Source organism: Lutjanus erythropterus, chromosome 2, assembly GCF_056507025.1.
Source record: "Lutjanus erythropterus isolate fLutEry1 chromosome 2, fLutEry1.hap2, whole genome shotgun sequence".
Classification (NCBI taxonomy): Eukaryota; Metazoa; Chordata; class Actinopteri; order Lutjaniformes; family Lutjanidae; genus Lutjanus; species Lutjanus erythropterus.
Window position 1 is genome coordinate 13,245,789 of NC_139318.1, and position 19,664 is coordinate 13,265,452.

Sequence of the window (19,664 nt, forward strand, 5' to 3'; positions counted from 1 at the left end):
AAGTCAAAAATACAGTAGAGCGTAGTAGCAGAAGCTGATCAGGAGGTTGAAAGGGGACGATAGCAAATTCTCCAGTGTTAATGTGTGAACTCAGCAGCAGCAACACACTGCACTCTCTCCAGCAGTTAATGTTGCCATGACAATGATGTCAACGATAAGGAAATTCATCTCAGGACAGGATCGCTGTGAATGATCCCCATTCTGTGTGACTAACAATTTATTGATCTATAGAAAATGTATTTAAAAATGTGTAATGTTACACTTTATTATGTATTGTATTCATAACAGGAGGTGTGGGCTGGGTTGGGATTGACTTGTTATTCAGTTCACACCCAGACCTTTCAAGTTTCAGACTTGCCCTGATTGTTTTGGAGTGAGGTGCTGATTTTAACAGATATCGGAGATGCTTACCTTTTTTTTGACTAGAACAGAGGTGGATGGCACTCGGTTTATGGTGCTCAAAGTGCCAAAAAATGTTTTCTTCCTAGAAATCATGAGCCACAGACTTTGTTGAAAGCCATTTCATGTAGGAACTATTTTCTTTTTACTAAACTATATCAGCCCACCATATCATGATGTAGAAGGAAGCGTTCATCTACTAATGGAGGAGAGGTTTACATCCTGCTCTGTTATAAGTTATGAGTTGTTATGAGCCTCTGGCCCATGAGTAGATACACTTCTTTCTGCTCGGTGATATGGTTGGAATGAAAATAGTCCCTACATCAAACAGCTCCCTAAGTCAAATGTCTCTATGGCCGATATCTCCAAAACAGCAACTCACACCAAAACAATCTAGATGAATAAATAGCGCTACAGATAAGAGTAAAAATATGTGTTTGGGGTGAACTGTCCCTTTAAGCTATTTTAGGAATTCAGAGGAGCTTCACAGCCTAATTTTGGATTATAAAAGTGATAAGACAGATAGATAGATAATAGATAAAGTTGTCTCCTGGACACTCCCTGCTTGTGATCATGTATTTTCACCCGGTCATCCCAGTTCACCCGTTTGATTCTGATCATGCAGCCACCATCTCCTCTTGCTCGTTATTGACCAACAGAAAATTAACTGGCAACAATTTTGATATTTCATTAATCATTTATTATTTTTAGTGAAAAGGCTAAAAATTCACAGGTTTTGGCTTCTCAAATGTGAATATCCGCTGGTTCATTGAGTGAATACCTTTGAGTTTGAGACAAAACAAGACCTGGGCTCTGAGAAAATGTGATGGCTCTTTATTTTTACTATTTTCTGACTTTTTACCTATTAGGTCAGAAGTTCTCAACTTTTTGGGTCACAACCCCAACAAGAATCTGTTCTGAGACAAATTATCTCACTGGTACAGTTCAAAACCATTCTCCAGTCTAAAATGCAGCTCTTATTTCCCATCATGCTTGAGGGACTGAGGATTTTAAGTTTGCTATTTTATGTTACAAAATACAAATGTTACTTATTGTTTGTGTCTGTTCAGAAGATGCTGGTCATTTTTGTGCTGGCTTAGTTTTAACAGTTAGTGAGGTGCCTGTTACACTTCTTGAGGACAGCTGGATTTGACATATTTTTATGATTCTATCACTGATAACTGCTTCTTGCCTCTCACTTTTTGCTGCTTACCACAATATATTTTATGTTATTCTCCACAACCATCTGGTGACCCCACCCATTGGGTGTCCTGACCCCCAGGTTGAGAATCACTGGATTAAGTCAGAAAGTAGTAGCAGATGAATGGAAATGAAAGTAATCACCACTGGAGCCCAAATAAATAAGTAAACCCACAGCAGAGAGGTAATGACAGGTCGGTTTATAAAAATAACACATCTTTATTATAGTGGATTTGGGACATAGAACTTCATTTTCACATTTCTAGTACCTTGAGTGCACAGATGTGTTTTCATTTCATTGAAGGTCTGTGTGTAGAAGGATCAGCTGAAGAAAGTCATCAGTATAAAGTCGTAGCGACTGTTTGTTTTCACCATAGAAAACCTAATAATAATAATTTCCCCGTCCATCCTTTCATTCATTGAATCAATACATAGTCAAAATACTTTTTTGTATTATTTTCCAAGTAGGTTTGCAACCTTCAAATTGCACATTATCGCTGAAGACACCTTCACACAAAACAATTGCACAGTACAGGAACATGTCACACATGTAGCAGAAAGTCACATGATCATTTGATGAAACCATATGGTTAATACTTAAAAATAGACCTATACATATACAGTGTACAGTGTACCGTGTAACTTTCACATATGAACACTGAGGCCCAAACACATCATGTATTCAGGTTATGCTCCTTCAAATCCCTTTAAAAAGACAGAGAAAAAGGTGTGTGTGTGTGTGACAGAGGTGCTGAAGGAGAAGGAGGAGGCACATCACCCAGACGGTCACCACTGAGAACAGGTCGTGCAGACTGGGAAAGTGAAATAACCACAGGAGTCCGTCAAAAGGGAGCGAGAGAACAAGACTGCAGCCACACTGGTGTTCCAGCAGGCGGTCAGAGGTGAGGAGGTACAGTCTGCAGGGCGTCTTCAGGTGTACGATGGATGTTCACATTCTGGAAAGAAGAATGTATCAGTGTCAGATGCCTACTGAATGAATACTGCATGTGTGTATAAACACATTTACAGGGAGGCCAGAGTACGACAAAGCTTTGTAGTTGTGATTTTGTGACCACATATCAAACACCGCAGGAAAGTTATATGCAATGTAATGCTGTATATCTGCTGTGTCTGTTGTACTGTAGTCTGTATATAGCAGATGTCACTGTGTTCAAGACAGTTAAGATTCTTTCTGAATGATGCACACACAGATGGTTTGACCTCTTTGAAACTGTTCTGAATTTTTCAGGTTCCTTTGAAAAGGCATTAAAGGGCAGATAACCAGACCCTTGTCTATGGGATAGTATTCGGGCATAAGGGGGGGAAATGAGAGGAAGAAGAATTTTTTTTCACTTCAAGAATGAATGAAATGTCAAGAATAGTCAAAATGTTGAGCATAAAGTCAAAATGACGAGAATAAAGTAGAAATGTTGAAAAGTTGGAATTAAACTTGAATTGTCGAGAATTTAGTCAGAATGTTGAAAATAAAGTTGAAAAGTTAAAAATAAAGCCGAAATGTTGAGAATAAAGTTGAAATGCCAATAAAGTTGATTAAAATCAAATTGATGAAAAGCAGAAATGTTGAAAAGTTGAAAAAATAAACTTGAAATTGAGAATTAAGTCTAAATGTCAAAAATAAAAGTTGAAATGTCAGAAACAAGTATTAGAACCAGGCACAAGAAAAATAAATGATAGGAAGATTTTTTGAACATATATATGAATATATATACATACTTTATTTAACTAAGTAAAAGCTTCAATGAGATTAAAAATCTTTCTTTTTCAAGAGTGATCTGGCCAAAAGGGCTGCATAAAACATCAAAGTCAAAATGTTGACAAAGTTGAAATACCATTTCAAGAAAAGTACATTAAATAGCTGACAGATGCTGCCATCAACATAAAATGAGTCACTGTAGCAGCATTTGTTCACTGCATGATTTAAGTTTTTTTTCCTGATGTATTTTGATCATTCCATCATAAACATGGAAACAGGTACTGTCTTTATGTTTAGACACTGCAATATCATCTTTTGCTTTCAAGAAATGACTAAGGCTTTTAACAAAGTGCCAGTATTATTTGCTGTGAATAACAAGTGTACATGTTGTTATGACTCTAAATCTAGACAGAAAGAAATCTGTGTGTGACACAGTGAGTGGTTTGTGCAGGCTGATGAATGGCAGCACTTTCTTTTTTCTATGCACTCCAGTGGAGCCTTTGCATATGAATGACTGGGGAAATCTCCATCTTAAGTTTGCACAGCAGAGGCAAGCAGGAAGGGCACTGCACTGAGCACTCGACCTGTTGATAGTAAGAATAGGAAGGAAGTAGTCGGTTTCTTTTCATCTCCTAGTAATATGAGTAAGGCAGCTCAGCAGACCAGACGCATTTTTATCTTACTTCACTTTCAAAGTAAAGCATACAACCCAATATCATAACTTTCAGGAAACAACTTTTGTGTCAAACTTTCTAAAATGAAGCACAAGGAGAGTGTGGTACGGATACAGGAAATGGTTGAGTGGAGTTTATTTAAAAACATTAAACAGAAATATCTTCGTCTCAGTTCTGATCAGTGACTGGAACCTTCACATTGTTGAACAAAAAACAATAAAACAACGTACGTGTGTACTTCCAGGATCTTCATTAGACAGTGTTAGACATTCTAAATCTAAAGACAAACTGTAAAAACTGTAGAGACAAACATTTAAAAAGGAGATAGACAGAGTTGATTTTAATGTGCAAAATATTAATAAGCACAGCCTTGTTTCAAGCTGTGCTGTGCTGTAAAACTAAGATTAGTGTCTTCTGAGTTCTGGGACACCGGTAAAAGTTAAAATAATTAAAAATCAGTTTAACAGACAAAAATCAATGAGAAAATAATTTATATGTAATCAACAAAAATGGTGCTGGAGTTTAATTGCTTCACAGTTGGGATTACAGTATCAGTTCAAAAAAAGAAAAAACCTTCATTGGCTTTTCATTCATTCTCCAAAAATGGGAGAACGTGTGTGACACAAAATCTGTGTCATATGATTGATAATCAAAATTAGAAACTGGATTCCAGTCAATTACCACTATCATCACGTCTTAAAATATCGGTGGAAGAAAAACAGAAGATAAGAACGGTGAAGAGTGATTCAATCAAAGGAAGGTGGAGAAGAAAGACTAGAGTTTGGCAGAAGCATTGTGCATCTGAAGGGTGGAGTGTGTGTAAAAAAGGGGTAAAGAGGATGGGGGTAGGGGTGAGGGGTACTGCCTCATTGGTGAGCTGGCACTGTTAGCAAAGCCTCCTCTGACATCCGCGACACGTCTACGTTCTGTTTGATAAAAAAAAAAAAAAAAACACACAAAGAGGGGGAGGGATCAAAACACATGGGAGATATGAAATCCACTGCACATACACTGGGGAAGACTCTTGACAGATGGATTCAGTTTACAGTTATATTTTTCATATTGTTTAGGTTTTTATTTCTTTCTTTGTCACCAGGGTCTTCATCAGTTATGTGTCAGCAGTGCAAGTCAAGAAGAAATTAAGCATGTGTGCTTTACTTATGCTCATTCAATGCTATTTCTTAAAAAAAATTCTCTTCTCAGATTAAAACATCATGAACAATCATCTTTAAGTCCCAAACTTCACCTGTAAGTGTGAATAAATGATCTTGATAGTATTGACTTTCAAAGCCTTACATCACCTCATACACACTACATACTGTACATTTACAGTCATAATACAACATTTGTATTATGACCAGTGTATTTTACTTGCCCCTTTTGTACAGCCTGTTCAAGGTGGGAATGTTGTACATGAACATGAAATGGGCGGGCATTGTTGTTCTGCCATTAAACCAGCAGCAGAGGTAGTAACAGAATCAAATCGAAGCCTGTGTAAAATGGAGGAGCCAGTAGGATTGGACACTGACACAGTTAAAGCTTAAAGTTTGGATTTTAATGATTCTGGCTGCATTTTTGCTCATCAGTTTCATTTTTGAATGATTCTTAATTCCAACTCTTTGAGTGTCCACCTACATTCTTCACAGGAGAGTTGTGTGAAATAATAATTACTGCAGATAAACATTACTTGCAGGAAACACTGAGCTAACCTAATGTTAGCTAGATAACCATGGTGTATTTCTGGGTTCTTGAATATTTTATGGTTCATTTAGGCTACTTTACTCTAACAATAAAGGAGTATCCCGTTCCAAGAAAAATGGTGGACTCATGCTTTAATAAAACAAATGCATTAGGAGACGGGAGGACATGTATGCATGCATTTAACTCACAGGTTCATCATTAAGTCGATGTACATGTTCTTTGCAGCATTCAGTTTAATTTGAAACTACTGAAATCCATTCTCATTTGGAACCAGTTCTCAATAACCCAATCGTACTCTTTTGCTTGTGAAGCACTGGCATGCTGCCTAAAAATCACACACTGGGGCAGCATAAAGCATTATTGTTCAGGTCAGTGTAAAAAAGCAAAGCCGGTGTAAGGGCAGGTCTTCTTTACAGCAGTACTGCAGGATCTCAGTTTAAAAATGGCTACAAAGAACTATCGATAGCTGTTGCATCATCATTGTGTGACTACTTGAATCAGTGCTTTCCATCATCAAATCCTTCATGAAACTGTAACATCGTCCACTCACAGATGAGTTTATCTAAAGGGTGTGAGCATGAAAAGCAATAGGAGCATTAGTCATAGTTTCTGTTGTGTTCTGATAACATATAATCCACACATAATCCCACAAAAAACCTGCTCTGAGCTCATTGCTTTTTCATAAAATCATGGCCAACAGAATGAACTGCTAACAAAGAAATCTGTATTGTCCTCACACACTATCACGTGACTCTGATTTGTACTGTGTGTGTGTCTGCATGTTGTTGTACCCACCTCTGGTCTTTCTCGGTGTGTGTTGACTGCTTCCACATTTAAGCTGATGGACTCCACCTTGCAGCCTGTGCATGTTGACAGAAGTTTGGTTTCATTAGTTCAAGGTGTCAGGAGAGTGGTTTTTATTTCTATTCATTGAAAATAAATTTTTCATGCATTAGATGCTAACAGGAGACCAGACCTACCGTAGGCCACCGGCGTTAGCTTCAGCACAGTGTGCAGGGGGCACTTCAGATACGGCAGCTCTTCTATGGGAACACAAACCAGCAGTTCATGAAACAAGCTGAACAAACAAGGAACTCAAAGTCCTCTAATTTATTCTAAGATATTTCTTTGAATCTATCCTTTATACTTTATTTTGCAGCTCGTAATATAACATATGAAGCTCTTGAGAAAGGATACAACAAGCTAACTGATACGAGCAATATTGAACCGGATAAATAATAGTGACATAGTAATAATAGTTTATTTTTTGGGTCTAGAGAGATAAAGATTTTTTTAGTAAATTTGCTGTTGCAAATATTGCTGCTCTAGAAACAATATTTTGCTATTTTTAAAATATATATAAATTTTAATCCTTCTATAATTCATATTTTTTAAATAATAATGATGGCAATCATATGTACTGACAATGTATTTTTAATAATACAAAATAGCCAATAAGAGCATCTATAAAATAATAGTAAAGTAGTAATGTTAGTAGTAAAGTAGCAGTATCAATAAAATCCTAATGATACCTCTCCCTGGTCTCCAGATACATTATATACACTGTAGTATTTTAACCAATCTGAGAGAAACCTAATTATTTTTTTATCTGTCAATTTTTGCGACAGTAACCTGGTCTACAACATGGAAATCAGGTCAGTCAGCCAGGAGTGAAACACACTAGTCAATCTGCGTGCTATGAAAGTATGTCACAGCTTTATACCGAATGTGTCACAGCGTGCAAAAAATTGTATCCAGTGTCTCATTTAGAACGAGTCATAAACTGTGAGACTAAGAGGAAAAATTTACCTTCCAGATAATAATATTACATGTGATCTGAAATCGTTATTGAACTGTTATTTTCTGAAGTTTTAAAATTTATTTTGTTGGTGAATCCACTTCTCCCTGAATTTATGTTAGAAAGCTCTCCTAGGTGAATTTAGTGACTTCTTACAGTTCCCACAATGCTGTTCAACAGCTGCTGAAGAAGTCAGCTAAACAGAATGTGTGATTATTTGTGCATGTTTCTGTATGTGTGCTAGCTGTCAGTGCCAAGGCCCTCCAAATAGCATTTGCTTATGGTCCCCTTTTTGTGAGGTGTCCCATTCTCCTTCATCTTCCCCAATTTGTTGAGGCCCCACTGGCGCCCCCTGGTGGCCCTCACTTTGAAATTCATGGTGCTAAATTGTCAAATTTAAAGAGCCTGCATTTGCTCCACAGGTTACTTGAGGTTCAGCCAAAGGACCAACCTGCTGTCTTGTCCAGGAAATAAGCCAACAGGCATCGCATGACGGCCTGGTGACAGATGACCAACACGTTCTCTTGCCGCTCCAGCTCCATGATGACCGGCTCCAACCGCTGCACCAGGTCCTCATAGGACTGAGTCAGAAGAGATGCAAAAAGAGGGAAATTAGACAGATGGAAAGCAAAGTACTACACTACCAGAAACAAATAAAACTGAGAAAGAGCTGTGAATCTGCAAATTCTAACAAACAATCCATTTTCTTCACACATTCTGCTGAATAATGAATCTCAGATAAACAGATTGACATTTTAGCAGATGGAGAAATCCATACAAGCTGTCTAGACCAACACCAGTTTTAACAAGATTCCCCAAAGGCCGGTATCAGCACTGTCAGCCTGGGGAGCCGACTAATGCCCATATCCATCTTCCTGTGTTAGATTAATGGAGGGGTAATGGGATGGACTTAAGGTGAGAACAGACCAGCAGGCATTCAGACACACAGTAAACAACACACACACTCATGCTAATATGAACTTGACTAATGTGAAGTCTTTGTTTACTGTCGTCTGGTGTTTAGCCAAATCTGTCTTGAGAGGCTGCTTGTCAAAGCTGAGGCTCATTAGCAGAGAGTTAAGTGGCCAGTAGCCATCTGGATGCTGTTTAATTGTGTTTGTGGTTACGTGTGAGTCCTTAGATTCACAAAGGAGCAGCAACTCTGCATTGACAGATTCCAAAATTCAAACAGAGAGGCACTGTCACCCGCATGGTATCTCAGTGTTAACAGGCAACAACACCCTTAGTTACATAACCACATTGCATCATTAGACAAAGACATTTCAGACACTGACCTCTCCTTTCGGGTACCGATAGCGGTATTTGTCCTGGTCCCTCAGAGCAAACTCCAGAGGATAGTGGTCCTGGATCTCTTCATACATCATCTCTTCACACACTCCCTTAAAAAGGACATCACGCACAGATTAAACTCCATAAATGCCACACAAATCAGCAAAGAGCTGCGCATAGCAGTTATGAACTTAATACCAGGGCTCCTACACCTTTTCCATTGTCAAATTCAGGCTCTTTTAAGCACTTTCAAGGCACATTTTCAAACTTTTACAGCACATACAATGCAACTGCAATTATAAAAGTAATGCAGTTGCAATTTCAAGGATTTTATCCAAAACATATGTTGAAATGCAAGAGTTTTCAAGGATTTCAGCACCTGTATGAACCCTGTGATACTCACTGCATCAATCTCGTTCAGGACCTTCCACTGTTCATAGGGCACACTGAGAGCCTCAGCTGTCTGGATGGTTCTTTTCATCTGACTAGTCCAAACCTTCAGATCGCTGATGCCCTGTGACTGGATGAACTGGCTCAGCTTCTTTGCAAACTGCATAGAGAAGAAAAAAAAATACAATTTAATTTTTGCTAACTCATCTAGTTCAGTAAGAGTAAACTGTCCTGAAGACAAACTGATGTTGAAAATGTTTGATATACCTCTTTGCCTCTGGGTGTGAGGCCCGAGTCTCCTCCAATTCGACCCTTGACGTTGAGCTCGCTCTCACCATGGCGGCACAGGTAGATGGAACGTGGTGTAATGTGAATATTCATGAGGTAGTAGACGATCCGGCTCTGGATGTGATCCAACACCCTGTTGACCAGATAACGCTGACCAACATCCATGATTTTGATGTAGGAGAGGTCCCTAAGGAGAGACCACAGACACATTAAGCCTTTTTTTCCAACACTTTCTGTTCAAAACTAGTGTATAGATTTGATAACCTCTGCATAATTAGTATTTTAAGACAGGGCTGCATGATATAGCAAAAAAAGTGATCATTTTGACAGATACTGTGATATGATTCACAATTAGCGCAAATTATCATTTTTGCAACACAATTTCATTTTCACCAGAAAAAAGTACTGATATCATGATTGTGACAATTGTTGGGGTCTGTACCAAACAAACACATTTTCTGATATGTGGAGAACAAGATTTGTGGGACATAAAATATTAATTTGTAGGAATATAAATTTAAGGGAAATTTTTAGGGAATATGTGGTCAGTTGAAGTATAAATTCCTAAGTGCTACTATACGGACTAAGAAAGCTGAGTTCTGCTTACAGAGCAGCCGTGCCTACGTGTACCAGGATGTATTGTACACGAGCCAGCCTTGCCATGTATCACCATCCTTGCCTGTAGCTATTATTTTTTGGGTTGAAACATTGAAATAAAAGACAAAAATGCAAGATGAAAAAGCTTGTAGTTCTTCCTTAACACCAACAACATTATTGTGACAACTCAGCTTTCTCGGTCAATATGGCCCACACTGAGGAATTTATTGCTTTTAGGGATGTCCCGATCACATATTTTTGCCCCCTAGTCCAAGTCATTTGATTTTGAGTATCTGCTGATACAAAGTCCCGATCCGATACTTCAGCAATGCATTAATAATAAGAAGAAAAAAAGAGAACACATCCACATTTCCACCACACGAAATGCCTAATTTGCACACATTACAAGTGGCTGTCCAGTTTAAAATACCTCCAAACTGCAGACATTTTCGTTGTCCTGAGGTGACACGTTTGCCCTGCGTTAGCCTACTAACTACCAGGTCACTACTATTATGTTGTCTGAATTCCCGTAAATTGTGATGTTTACAGTGTTGTTTCTGTCTGTGCAACAATGAATATTGATGTTGTGGAACTTAATAAAATTAAAACTAAGCCATTTTCATTCCATTTGACAATCTTTGTACCTCAGGATGAATTTAAAACGTGAACATGGCCATGCTTGTTGTTTTGTAAGGTTAAATCAAGATAATTTTCACCCGATTCCGATCATTTGAAAATCATGTGATCGGTCCGATTTCTGATCACGTGATCGGATCGGGACATCCCTAATTGCTTTAGTTGTCAACATTTACCATCAACAATAACTGAGCAGCTACATAAAAAGTTGTGAATTTCCCCTTTAAAAACTGCATGAACCTATGAACTATCTAAAAATCTAATTTCTAGAGTAAATGATTAAGTGAGGACAGAGTCTATGTGGTGCCACATCTTCCTCAAACATGAGAAAAAGCTGCCAAACTAACGTTTAAGATAATGTCCTGATGAAAAAACAGGGTATACTTCAAACTGCTAATTTATTGAGCCAGTTATAACTCATACTTTAGCACAGCAGTGCCTCCCTCCATACCAGCTTTCCTCTCACCTGTCCAGGACTTCATCCAGCGTCTCATAAGAGTTTTCATAGCACTTGATCCTCTTCATGAAATCCTCCACTGCTTCTTCTGTGTTACAGTTGGTGTAGTCAGGGCTACCCAGCTTCACTTGCTAAACAAGGAAACAGTGGAGGAGTGAGTACAACATCATCTTCTCTTGAGATAAAATAAACAAATCAACACAAAACACTCACCACTATGTTCTCCTGTATGACATCTGGGTCTTCACACACAGACTCCACAAAGAACACCTGAGAAAGGAGGAGGAGCAAATCAAACTTAGAAGTGAATGTCAACTAACGCAGTGTCGCCCCCCAGAATTGTAACCCAGCAAGTTACCTTAAAACCATTCTGCTCTGCAAACTGGATGATGGTTTCCCTCCTTTCTCTGGTGGTGTTTGTTGCATCAAAAACCTGTAAAACACAGAGAGAACAAAAATAGATTAGCTTTTTTAGCATTGTACACTGTATTTAACTAGCCATTTAACATTTCACCCACCGCAACTTGGCCTCCTTCTTCTGTGAGATACTGTCGCACATCGTTCAATGCTGCTGAAGCACACTGTCTGCAAAGATAACACAGACATAAATGTCACATGGTTGGTGGCTGAATAGAATGTCATGGCAGTCAGAGGCTAGCTGGCACTCCTACCGTCTGATCTTTAACCCCTCCTCGTTGTCTGGACGGAAGAACTCAAAGGACTTGTAGATCTTCACACATTCTCTCCTGTACTGCCCAACATTGAACTCTATGGGAATGATGAAGGCAAGGACACTTAGGATCATCTTTCTCTTAGGCAGGAAACTCATGATTCACATGCTGAATTCCCTTTACTCTGTAGAATGGCTGTTTCTACAACTATGCCATTCTTTGCTGAAAGTTTCTTAAACTCTGTTCACTGGAGCTGACAATCCGAGGAAGTCCTACCTCTGGTGGGCACTCCGATCCAGTTAAGATAGCGGGTCAGCTTCTTGGATATATAGGTTTTCCCCCTGGCAGGAAGGCCCACTGTCACAATCAGGGTGGGACAGTTGGTCATGCATACTAAAATGAAAGAGAAAGAGAGGGAAAAGACAGCTTCAGTCATGTGCTGATCACACTTAAAGCACAGGGAAGATGTATAACCGATTTCATGGTGAAATGCATAGCGCCTCAGTAAAAACAGAAGTTTATCTCAAGATTTTGTTCAACAATATCCTTCTCTCTCTTTCATAACCTGCCCTTACACTACCTTACATGTTACATAATCAAAAAAGATATAAAAATTTAATGTTAACATTTGATTGTCCTTATCAGATGGTGTAATCCAGTGTTATCTGCCATGAAGACAAAGTCACATCACACCACCCTGAGCTTGACATGTTGACAGCGAGGAGCAGACATGTCCAAGACATTGTGAAACACTGCACTTTAACTACTCAAGACATCTGGTGAGAGTTAACACCTAGTTTCCACATTCAGCTGCAGTGTGTGCACAGATGACTAGGCCAGAGAGCGTGCAATTTTGTGCTACTTCACCATCGAATGTACATTCTTGTAAGAGAATGTCCATTATTGAGGAAACAAAGCTATGTCTGTCCAAACAGGTCTAGTGAATGCATTTTATAAAGTTCTTGAGACATAAGGACTCTTTCACAACATATGTTTGTGCTGTGTTACTGGCTCTGCCAACTAGAGCTCCAACTTACTTACTCATTGCTGATTACTCTGTTGATTATTTTCTTGTTTAATTGATTAATTGTTTGGTCCCCAAATCCCAAGGTGACTGTCAGAGAGGACCAGACAATATTCACATCGAAAGGTAGAATAAATAGCTGTTCAGAAATGTACCATAAATAAAGTTTATAGTATTTGTATCACCCAGGATGTCCAGTACCACTGCACTGGGTTGGTAAAGCATCCCAAGCAGAGCAAAACACTGAGTAATGCAGGCAGAGGGTAGGGTCTCTGCAGATAAAGCCATCACCACACTTCTAGTAGGTCACAAAGGGATTAAGTTTCTAAGTCTATACTTTGTTTAAAAAATGTTGAAAATGACTCAAATTGATCATATCAAAATATATTAATTCAATAGTCATAATCTATTATTCGATTACAGCTCTACTGACAACCAATTTGTGCTCAAAAAATCAATTCTGCTCAATTTTCTCAGCATAAGATCATAATTTTACTGGCATTTTACCTCGTTTGATTCAAAAATCCTGTCTCAGTCAGGCCACAGTGAGAAGACACCGACCACACAGAGAAGTGACCAATGTGAGTGCGGATAAAATACAGCAGGACATCCACATTACAAATCACTCACATGACCGCAGAGATACAATCCCTGTTTACCAACAGTTGGTGCTTGGCTTGGAATATAGTAACAGAGAGATGGACACCCCCGGTACCAGTCCTTTCTCCTCGATGCGAGCAGCCTTCATCTGCGTGAACGTGCAGTCCATCCTTACATAACTGTGAACCAGATGGCAGCAGCGCGGCAGCCACAAGACATCTGAACCTAGTGTCCCCGCGCTAATAACCATAGTAACGTTAGCTAGCACGTCAAAACACACTGAGCTTTAACTACATTCAGGAGGAGTGGGATTAGCATTAATTATTTCAGTTACCACAGGGGGTCTGTCTGGCTGCGTCTTCACAAATGCGAACAACAAACTTCCAACGACAGAAATGAGAAATATCTGTTGATACACATTAAACCAGATGCTATTCACCGTCGCCACGTTGTCATACGCACCCTTTCTTTGAGAAATGTGTTTTTCGGGAAGGCCATTTTTACACGGCATCCATATCTTCTTGAGCGGGTTTTGGGTTAGTTCCCGCGGATTTGACGGTATTTTGTCCTCCATTCCGTCTCGCGGTGAGGTGGAGGCAGCCGCGGCGGAAACACGGGGCCTTTTCCCGTGATGCTGCTCTAAAGGTGACCGGTGTTTCATCCGCGGTGCTGTCTCTCTTTGCGGGGATGGAGATAGACCCCGCCGGTGTCTGTCCCTCTCACTGCTGCTGTCACGTGCTCCGGTCTGGCCACAGTGGAAGCCAACGGTCGGCCGGCCGTAATGACTGTAGTAAAGGCTTAGAACAGCTACTGCTTAACCGTAAGAGACATGAGCTGCGCGCGGCCAGGAAATGCGCAAATGTATGTTTTCAGACCAGAAAAATACAAAGTAACGAGGCGTTAAAATGCACCAACAATATATTTGTGACTTTAACCACCGCACAATTGTTTCACTATGGAGCTTTAGCTCTAGCACGGCAGGTATTGTAGTATTCATGGTTATAGATGCTGAGGGAGTTTTTCTAGTTAGAGACCCTTTTCACATCAAACCTTTGACGTGTCACAGACGGAAACTAATAACATTAATAATGCTGCATTAAAGGGTCCACTCTGTTGTCCTACATAGCTGCATGTAACTTCCGTCTGAGCAGAGGTCTAATCAGCCTGAATGACTCAAACACCACACTCAAAACAAGTGTGTGTGTGTACACCTGCGCCACGTGTTCAACATTGCTTTGTGTTTTTAGCACAGTGATTACTTCAGACTTGGCCCTGGGATTAGTACGCCTATTTCACAGGACTGTTGTTAAATCAGAGGTAACCAGTCAGTGTTACTGACACCTCAAGAGAGGTAGAATCAGCCAAGAGCTGTGCTTAATAGAAACTCTTACAAACAACATAATTCAGCAACTTAAATCATGCAGGTCTTTTTGGTCTTGGGGCATTTAAAGTAATTTAAATTGTAGTGAAATCACAATATGGCCCACTACAAATTTCATTTTATTTCAATTTATTAAAAAAAAAAAAAAATATATATATATATATATATATATATATATATATATATATACATATATATGTTTATTAAAGGCAAAATGTGTGTAAAAGTAACATTTTTAAAATAAAAGTGCTGCAGAGCTGTCCTGGCCTACATGTACTATTCTACAGGCTTAAGAAAAATATGTTTTTCAATGAAAATGAGAATGACGTAAAAAGTCAAGATAACAGCACTAAGATATTTTTTCAAAATTTTTAAGCCCTGATTTCAAGTACAATGTACAGCGTGAGCTGTTTCTGAATATGGAAAATTGCTTTAGGCCATGTACATTCTTAAGAAACAAGTCAGGGTCACTTTGATTTGGAAAAGGACGACACTAAACAAGATAACTTGCCTTGTGTTATGATGAGATATAATACAAACTAACTTACTGTGAGTCATTTCTACAGTGTACGGACAACAGACCTTTTTCAGGGAAGACATTTTGACTTGTCAGAGCTGGAAAAGCACCAGGTGTAATGGTGACTAAATTCCCTTTAGCCGCTGCAGTTTCAGGGAACTGGTATTGTTCATGCTGGCTTACTGTTACGCTGGCATGACTTACTGGAATGCTTGAACAGAGAGGAGCAATTGTTAGTAACAGCCGTGTTTTTCCTACTATGACAAGTCAAAATACCTTCTGTGAAAAAGACCTGTTGTGACAATGGTGTTATCTACACTATCTGTTTGTACTGCACATTTCACAGATAAATATCTTATTGTTCTGAACGAGGGCCTTTTGTGTGTCTTTTTTAAATTAACATCACACAAGTTAACTGTTAACTGTAAATACCTTCTTTCACTGACAGAGGCTAACACTTCATGCATGGCCTGACAATGTCCATGAGGTGGCAGCATCACTCTCCCTCTTTCTCTGTGTGTGCCTGTGTTGACCCAGAATATAAGAAACACCTGTAATCAATCAAACTCAACAGTGATTCAGTATTTCCTATAGATGTCATGCTTATGACGGTCGTGACTTCCTTGGGGTCAAGGTGTCAGAGAATTTATATAAAGGTGTTTCTAATATTCTGTTCCTCTCAGGTGCCGTTCAAATGAATGCAGCCCAGTACATCTCTGGCATCACAACGGCCTGAGAAATTACCATAGAGATAAATCCACAGCACACTGACATAGAGTCAACAAAACCTGAACATTATGAGCTTCACAAAGACAGGACATTTTGCACAAGTGTTTGATTGCATTGAATTATACTGCACAGGTGTCTGTGATATGGTCACTGTACATTTTCAGGTCAGTAGGCCTATCTGTCCATCTGTTTATGTGTTCCTTATGGACTGATGCACTGATTATATGAAGCTTTAGAGTCAGTGATGGCGGTGGAGTTACAGGGCCCGTGTGACCTAAATATGGTGAGATGGAGGGTTTCTAATTAAATAGCTTCCTTCTCTCTCAAATTCCCTGACTGCTAGTAGACTATATGTCAGGTTCTTCAGGTCCACAAATAAATGGCACACTAACTCATGCTACGGATTTATTTTTAGCTTTTTCAGCTGGGTAATACAAACACATAAGAAACCTACACAAACTCAGGCAATAGTGTCAAGGTTGGCCAGGCAGTATGTATTATTTGGTGGTCTATTTAAAGTAGCTTATCTTATCTGCATAAAGCTCGGGTGGTCTGTGTGAAAACAGCAGCAGTCAGGGGTCAACCTCACACAAGTTACAACATAAACAAACAGATTTAGTGTCCTCAGTGTGTTCTGACTGAGAGGAGAAATAGTCTTAAAGAATCTCATGAAGGCAAAGTTTTGAAAATTGCCAAAATGAGATCCTCGTACAGGCGTGAACCCCACAAATTACAAGAGAAAATCTGAAGAATGTTTCTCATAAATGTCTCCTCCCCCTCCTCCTCCTCTTAACCAGAATCTGGTACCACTTTCTGCTTCTTAAAATAATCATTCAAATCAGTATTACTATATTAGTATAACTGTATGCTAGGCAATATAAATTGGCACTAAACCACATAATTGTTTGCACTGATTAAGCTAAATCACACTGCAGGTCCTTCAAAATTCTAAAATCTAATCATTTTAAGGCCTTGAAATGTCTTAACCAATATGAAATTTTGACCAAGTTATGTTAGTTAACTATTTTTATAAAGTTATATTTATGTCAGTCTCACTTTTAAATGTGTTTTTTGGGAAATTTTGGACACTGTAACAACAACAAAACAAAACCAACACTGATCCAGTAACAACTAAAGAAAACTGTTTGTACTTTTTTTTTTTTTTTTACCAGTATTTGTCTTAAAAATCTTAGATGTTACTTGTTGAAACCTGCTGAAATGCTGTAAACATTAAACCAAATTATTACTATAATATTATATGCTTAAAATAGCACTTTTACATTACTTTTAACATATTCATGACTGTCATACTGACACTTATCAATATAATGCTGACAATGATGAACATAAACTTGTAAACCTTGTATATATGTGTGTGTTGTGTGTTTCAAGACAGCAAAACTTACTCTGTCATTTTGATCCACTTATGCATCTAAAGGTTAACAATTTTCTTTTGCATTGTACTGTATCCGACTCCATGTCTCATGTAAAATACAGTTCCCGGTTGATTGTGGACAGCAGTTAACCCTTTGTGTTGACATCAGACAAGCAGACATGAACATCATTTTTTATACATTATAAACATTTTTTCTACTTTTTTCTATTTGCATGTGGGTGAGAATAGACACACAACAGCTAGTTGGCTATTCACAATCCTCCCTGTTAGCTTTTATTATTATTATTATTATTATTATTTTAAAATTCTTCTTTACTCCTCTCTATTATAAGGCAGTTTGTTTAGGTTTAGGCAACAAAAATACTTGGTTAGGTTCAGTAAAAGACCACAGTTTGTCTCTGCCATGCACATGTAAATAGCCACATTAGCTATTTACACCCTAGTGTAAATAGCATTGTTGTCTATGGACACCTGGGTGCGTGTTTCTGCCATGCTAGGCCATAGACACCTGGCTGTAAAAAGTCACAATGGCCATTCCACCTCGGGTGCAAATAGCATCTCCCTTTTTTAAAACATGGAATATACTTTCCCCCACTTGGATTTCTTAAGACTTGTTATACATGATATATTTATGAGACTAGAAGTGTTAAAGAGATTCTGTTGTTATTTGTGTGCAATGGTGCATTATAATGCCTGTATGTGCAGTGTAGTAAATGTGTCAGATGCACACTGTACAGTGGGACATGAACAGGAAACAGCTCTGTGTGCTCCTCCTCCTCCTCCCAGCAGCAGCTGCCAGCTCTGATTGCAGCTAGCAGCCTTTAGCCTGTAATATAGGCTGGACAAGTCATTTCCCAATATAGTAGTCTGTGTTAACTGTACGCTCGGCAGTAAAGCAGCATTCTCCATGTTGAGAGACAGACCGCAGCAGCTCATGAGCCATCACTCAGTGTTTATTATAAGACTTAGGTGTTAATAGCTTATGTATTGCATCGCAGCAGCAACAAGTATAAACACAACAAACAGCCAGAAAATGCACACATTTAACCAGTGCAACAGCATGCATCATAACCACTGTGAGAGGAATTAAAATGATAACAGCCTGATAACAACATACAGCAGATCAGCTCAGTCTACACGAAGCGTTTAGATTATACTCTTCTAATATCGAAAAAAAAAAACCATCCGCCTGCCTCTTCTTCATCCTCTGTGTTTCAGCCCAACAGCTGGTGCCACAAACGAGGCTGGTTACATTAAAACAATCCAGAGATTGTCGCCTGTAGTTGTTATGTAGGGTAAAGGTCTCGGTGACAGCGCCAACACAGTAGCAGCCACTCTTGTTTACGTCTTGAAGGTCTGTCCGACCTGCCCTCTCCCTCTCTGCCGCTCTCTGTCCGCAAAGACGCACAATTTCGGCTGTAAACTCAAAGTGTGCTGAAGGCTTCTTACCCGCTCTGTCCTGGTTGTGTGTGAGCTTGGCTCGGCTGGAGCAGCCTCTCATCATGGGCGTCAGTCTGATGGAGCAGCCGCTGCCTCTCGGTGTGTGTACGTGCGGCCAACAGCAGCCCGCTGAGCGCTGCACGGAGACACTGATGCTGCTGCTGGCTGCCTGTGTGTGTGTGCACACACCCACTGTGTGTGTCTGTGTCTGTGTGTGCGTGTGGGACCTCAGGTCTGTCTGGAGGAGGGAGGCTTTTTGTCCATAACTGGATGGAGTGAGTGAGGTAACAGCCTACCTACCTGCCCTCCACCACCCTCCCTCTACACCCCACCCACCCGCTGACAGCTGCTGCCCACCAGTCCTGACAGGAGTTGTGGTCTGTTGTTTCCCATGGTTACATTTAGGATGTCACATATATTTTTAAATAAACATTACAGCAGACAGTCATACTCTCTACAGACAGATCTGTAGTATTAGCATGATATAGGCTATATTCATCTACAGGGTTGGATTAGGCTACATGCGCTCAAAAAGTCAGCTGTTACCACCACTTATTTAAATGCTAGATTAAAAAAAATCAAGTGCATTTATTTAGATAAGCCTTTAAGATGCAAACATTATTTTTGATGAGTTGTGCTGATGTAATAATATTAATAATTACATCAGCTTAGTATTGTGTGTAATTTAAACTCAAATTTGTTAATTGATGTTTTTTCTAAAGTAACTAAAAATTGGCTTGGCCAATTTGTTTTTATATAATT

The 19,664-nt window shown here is 39.2% G+C and overlaps 1 protein-coding gene across 4 annotated transcripts; it reads right to left on the minus strand.

Annotated features, from left to right (window-relative positions):
• Nucleotides 1-1,794: 1,794 nt before the first annotated feature.
• pfkfb4a (6-phosphofructo-2-kinase/fructose-2,6-biphosphatase 4a) lies at nucleotides 1,795-19,145 on the minus strand. 4 transcript variants are annotated; one of them, XM_084728824.1, is made up of 14 exons: nucleotides 18,912-19,145; nucleotides 12,092-12,208; nucleotides 11,816-11,912; nucleotides 11,663-11,729; nucleotides 11,503-11,577; nucleotides 11,358-11,414; nucleotides 11,154-11,275; nucleotides 9,434-9,641; nucleotides 9,180-9,326; nucleotides 8,782-8,886; nucleotides 7,938-8,067; nucleotides 6,669-6,731; nucleotides 6,484-6,548; nucleotides 1,795-2,555 (listed from the first exon to the last, which is right to left on the minus strand). In XM_084728824.1, exons 1-14 carry the CDS (start codon nucleotides 18,964-18,966, stop codon nucleotides 2,496-2,498), a joined length of 1,368 nt encoding a protein of 455 aa, XP_084584950.1. In that variant the 5' UTR covers nucleotides 18,967-19,145; the 3' UTR covers nucleotides 1,795-2,495. The 4 variants fall into 4 exon arrangements, with proteins under 4 accessions (XP_084584950.1, XP_084584939.1, XP_084584958.1 ...); XM_084728813.1 differs by lacking the exon at nucleotides 18,912-19,145 and adding an exon at nucleotides 13,902-14,175; XM_084728832.1 differs by lacking the exon at nucleotides 1,795-2,555 and adding an exon at nucleotides 4,093-4,913 and having other exon boundaries at nucleotides 18,912-19,144.
• Nucleotides 19,146-19,664: the final 519 nt, after the last annotated feature.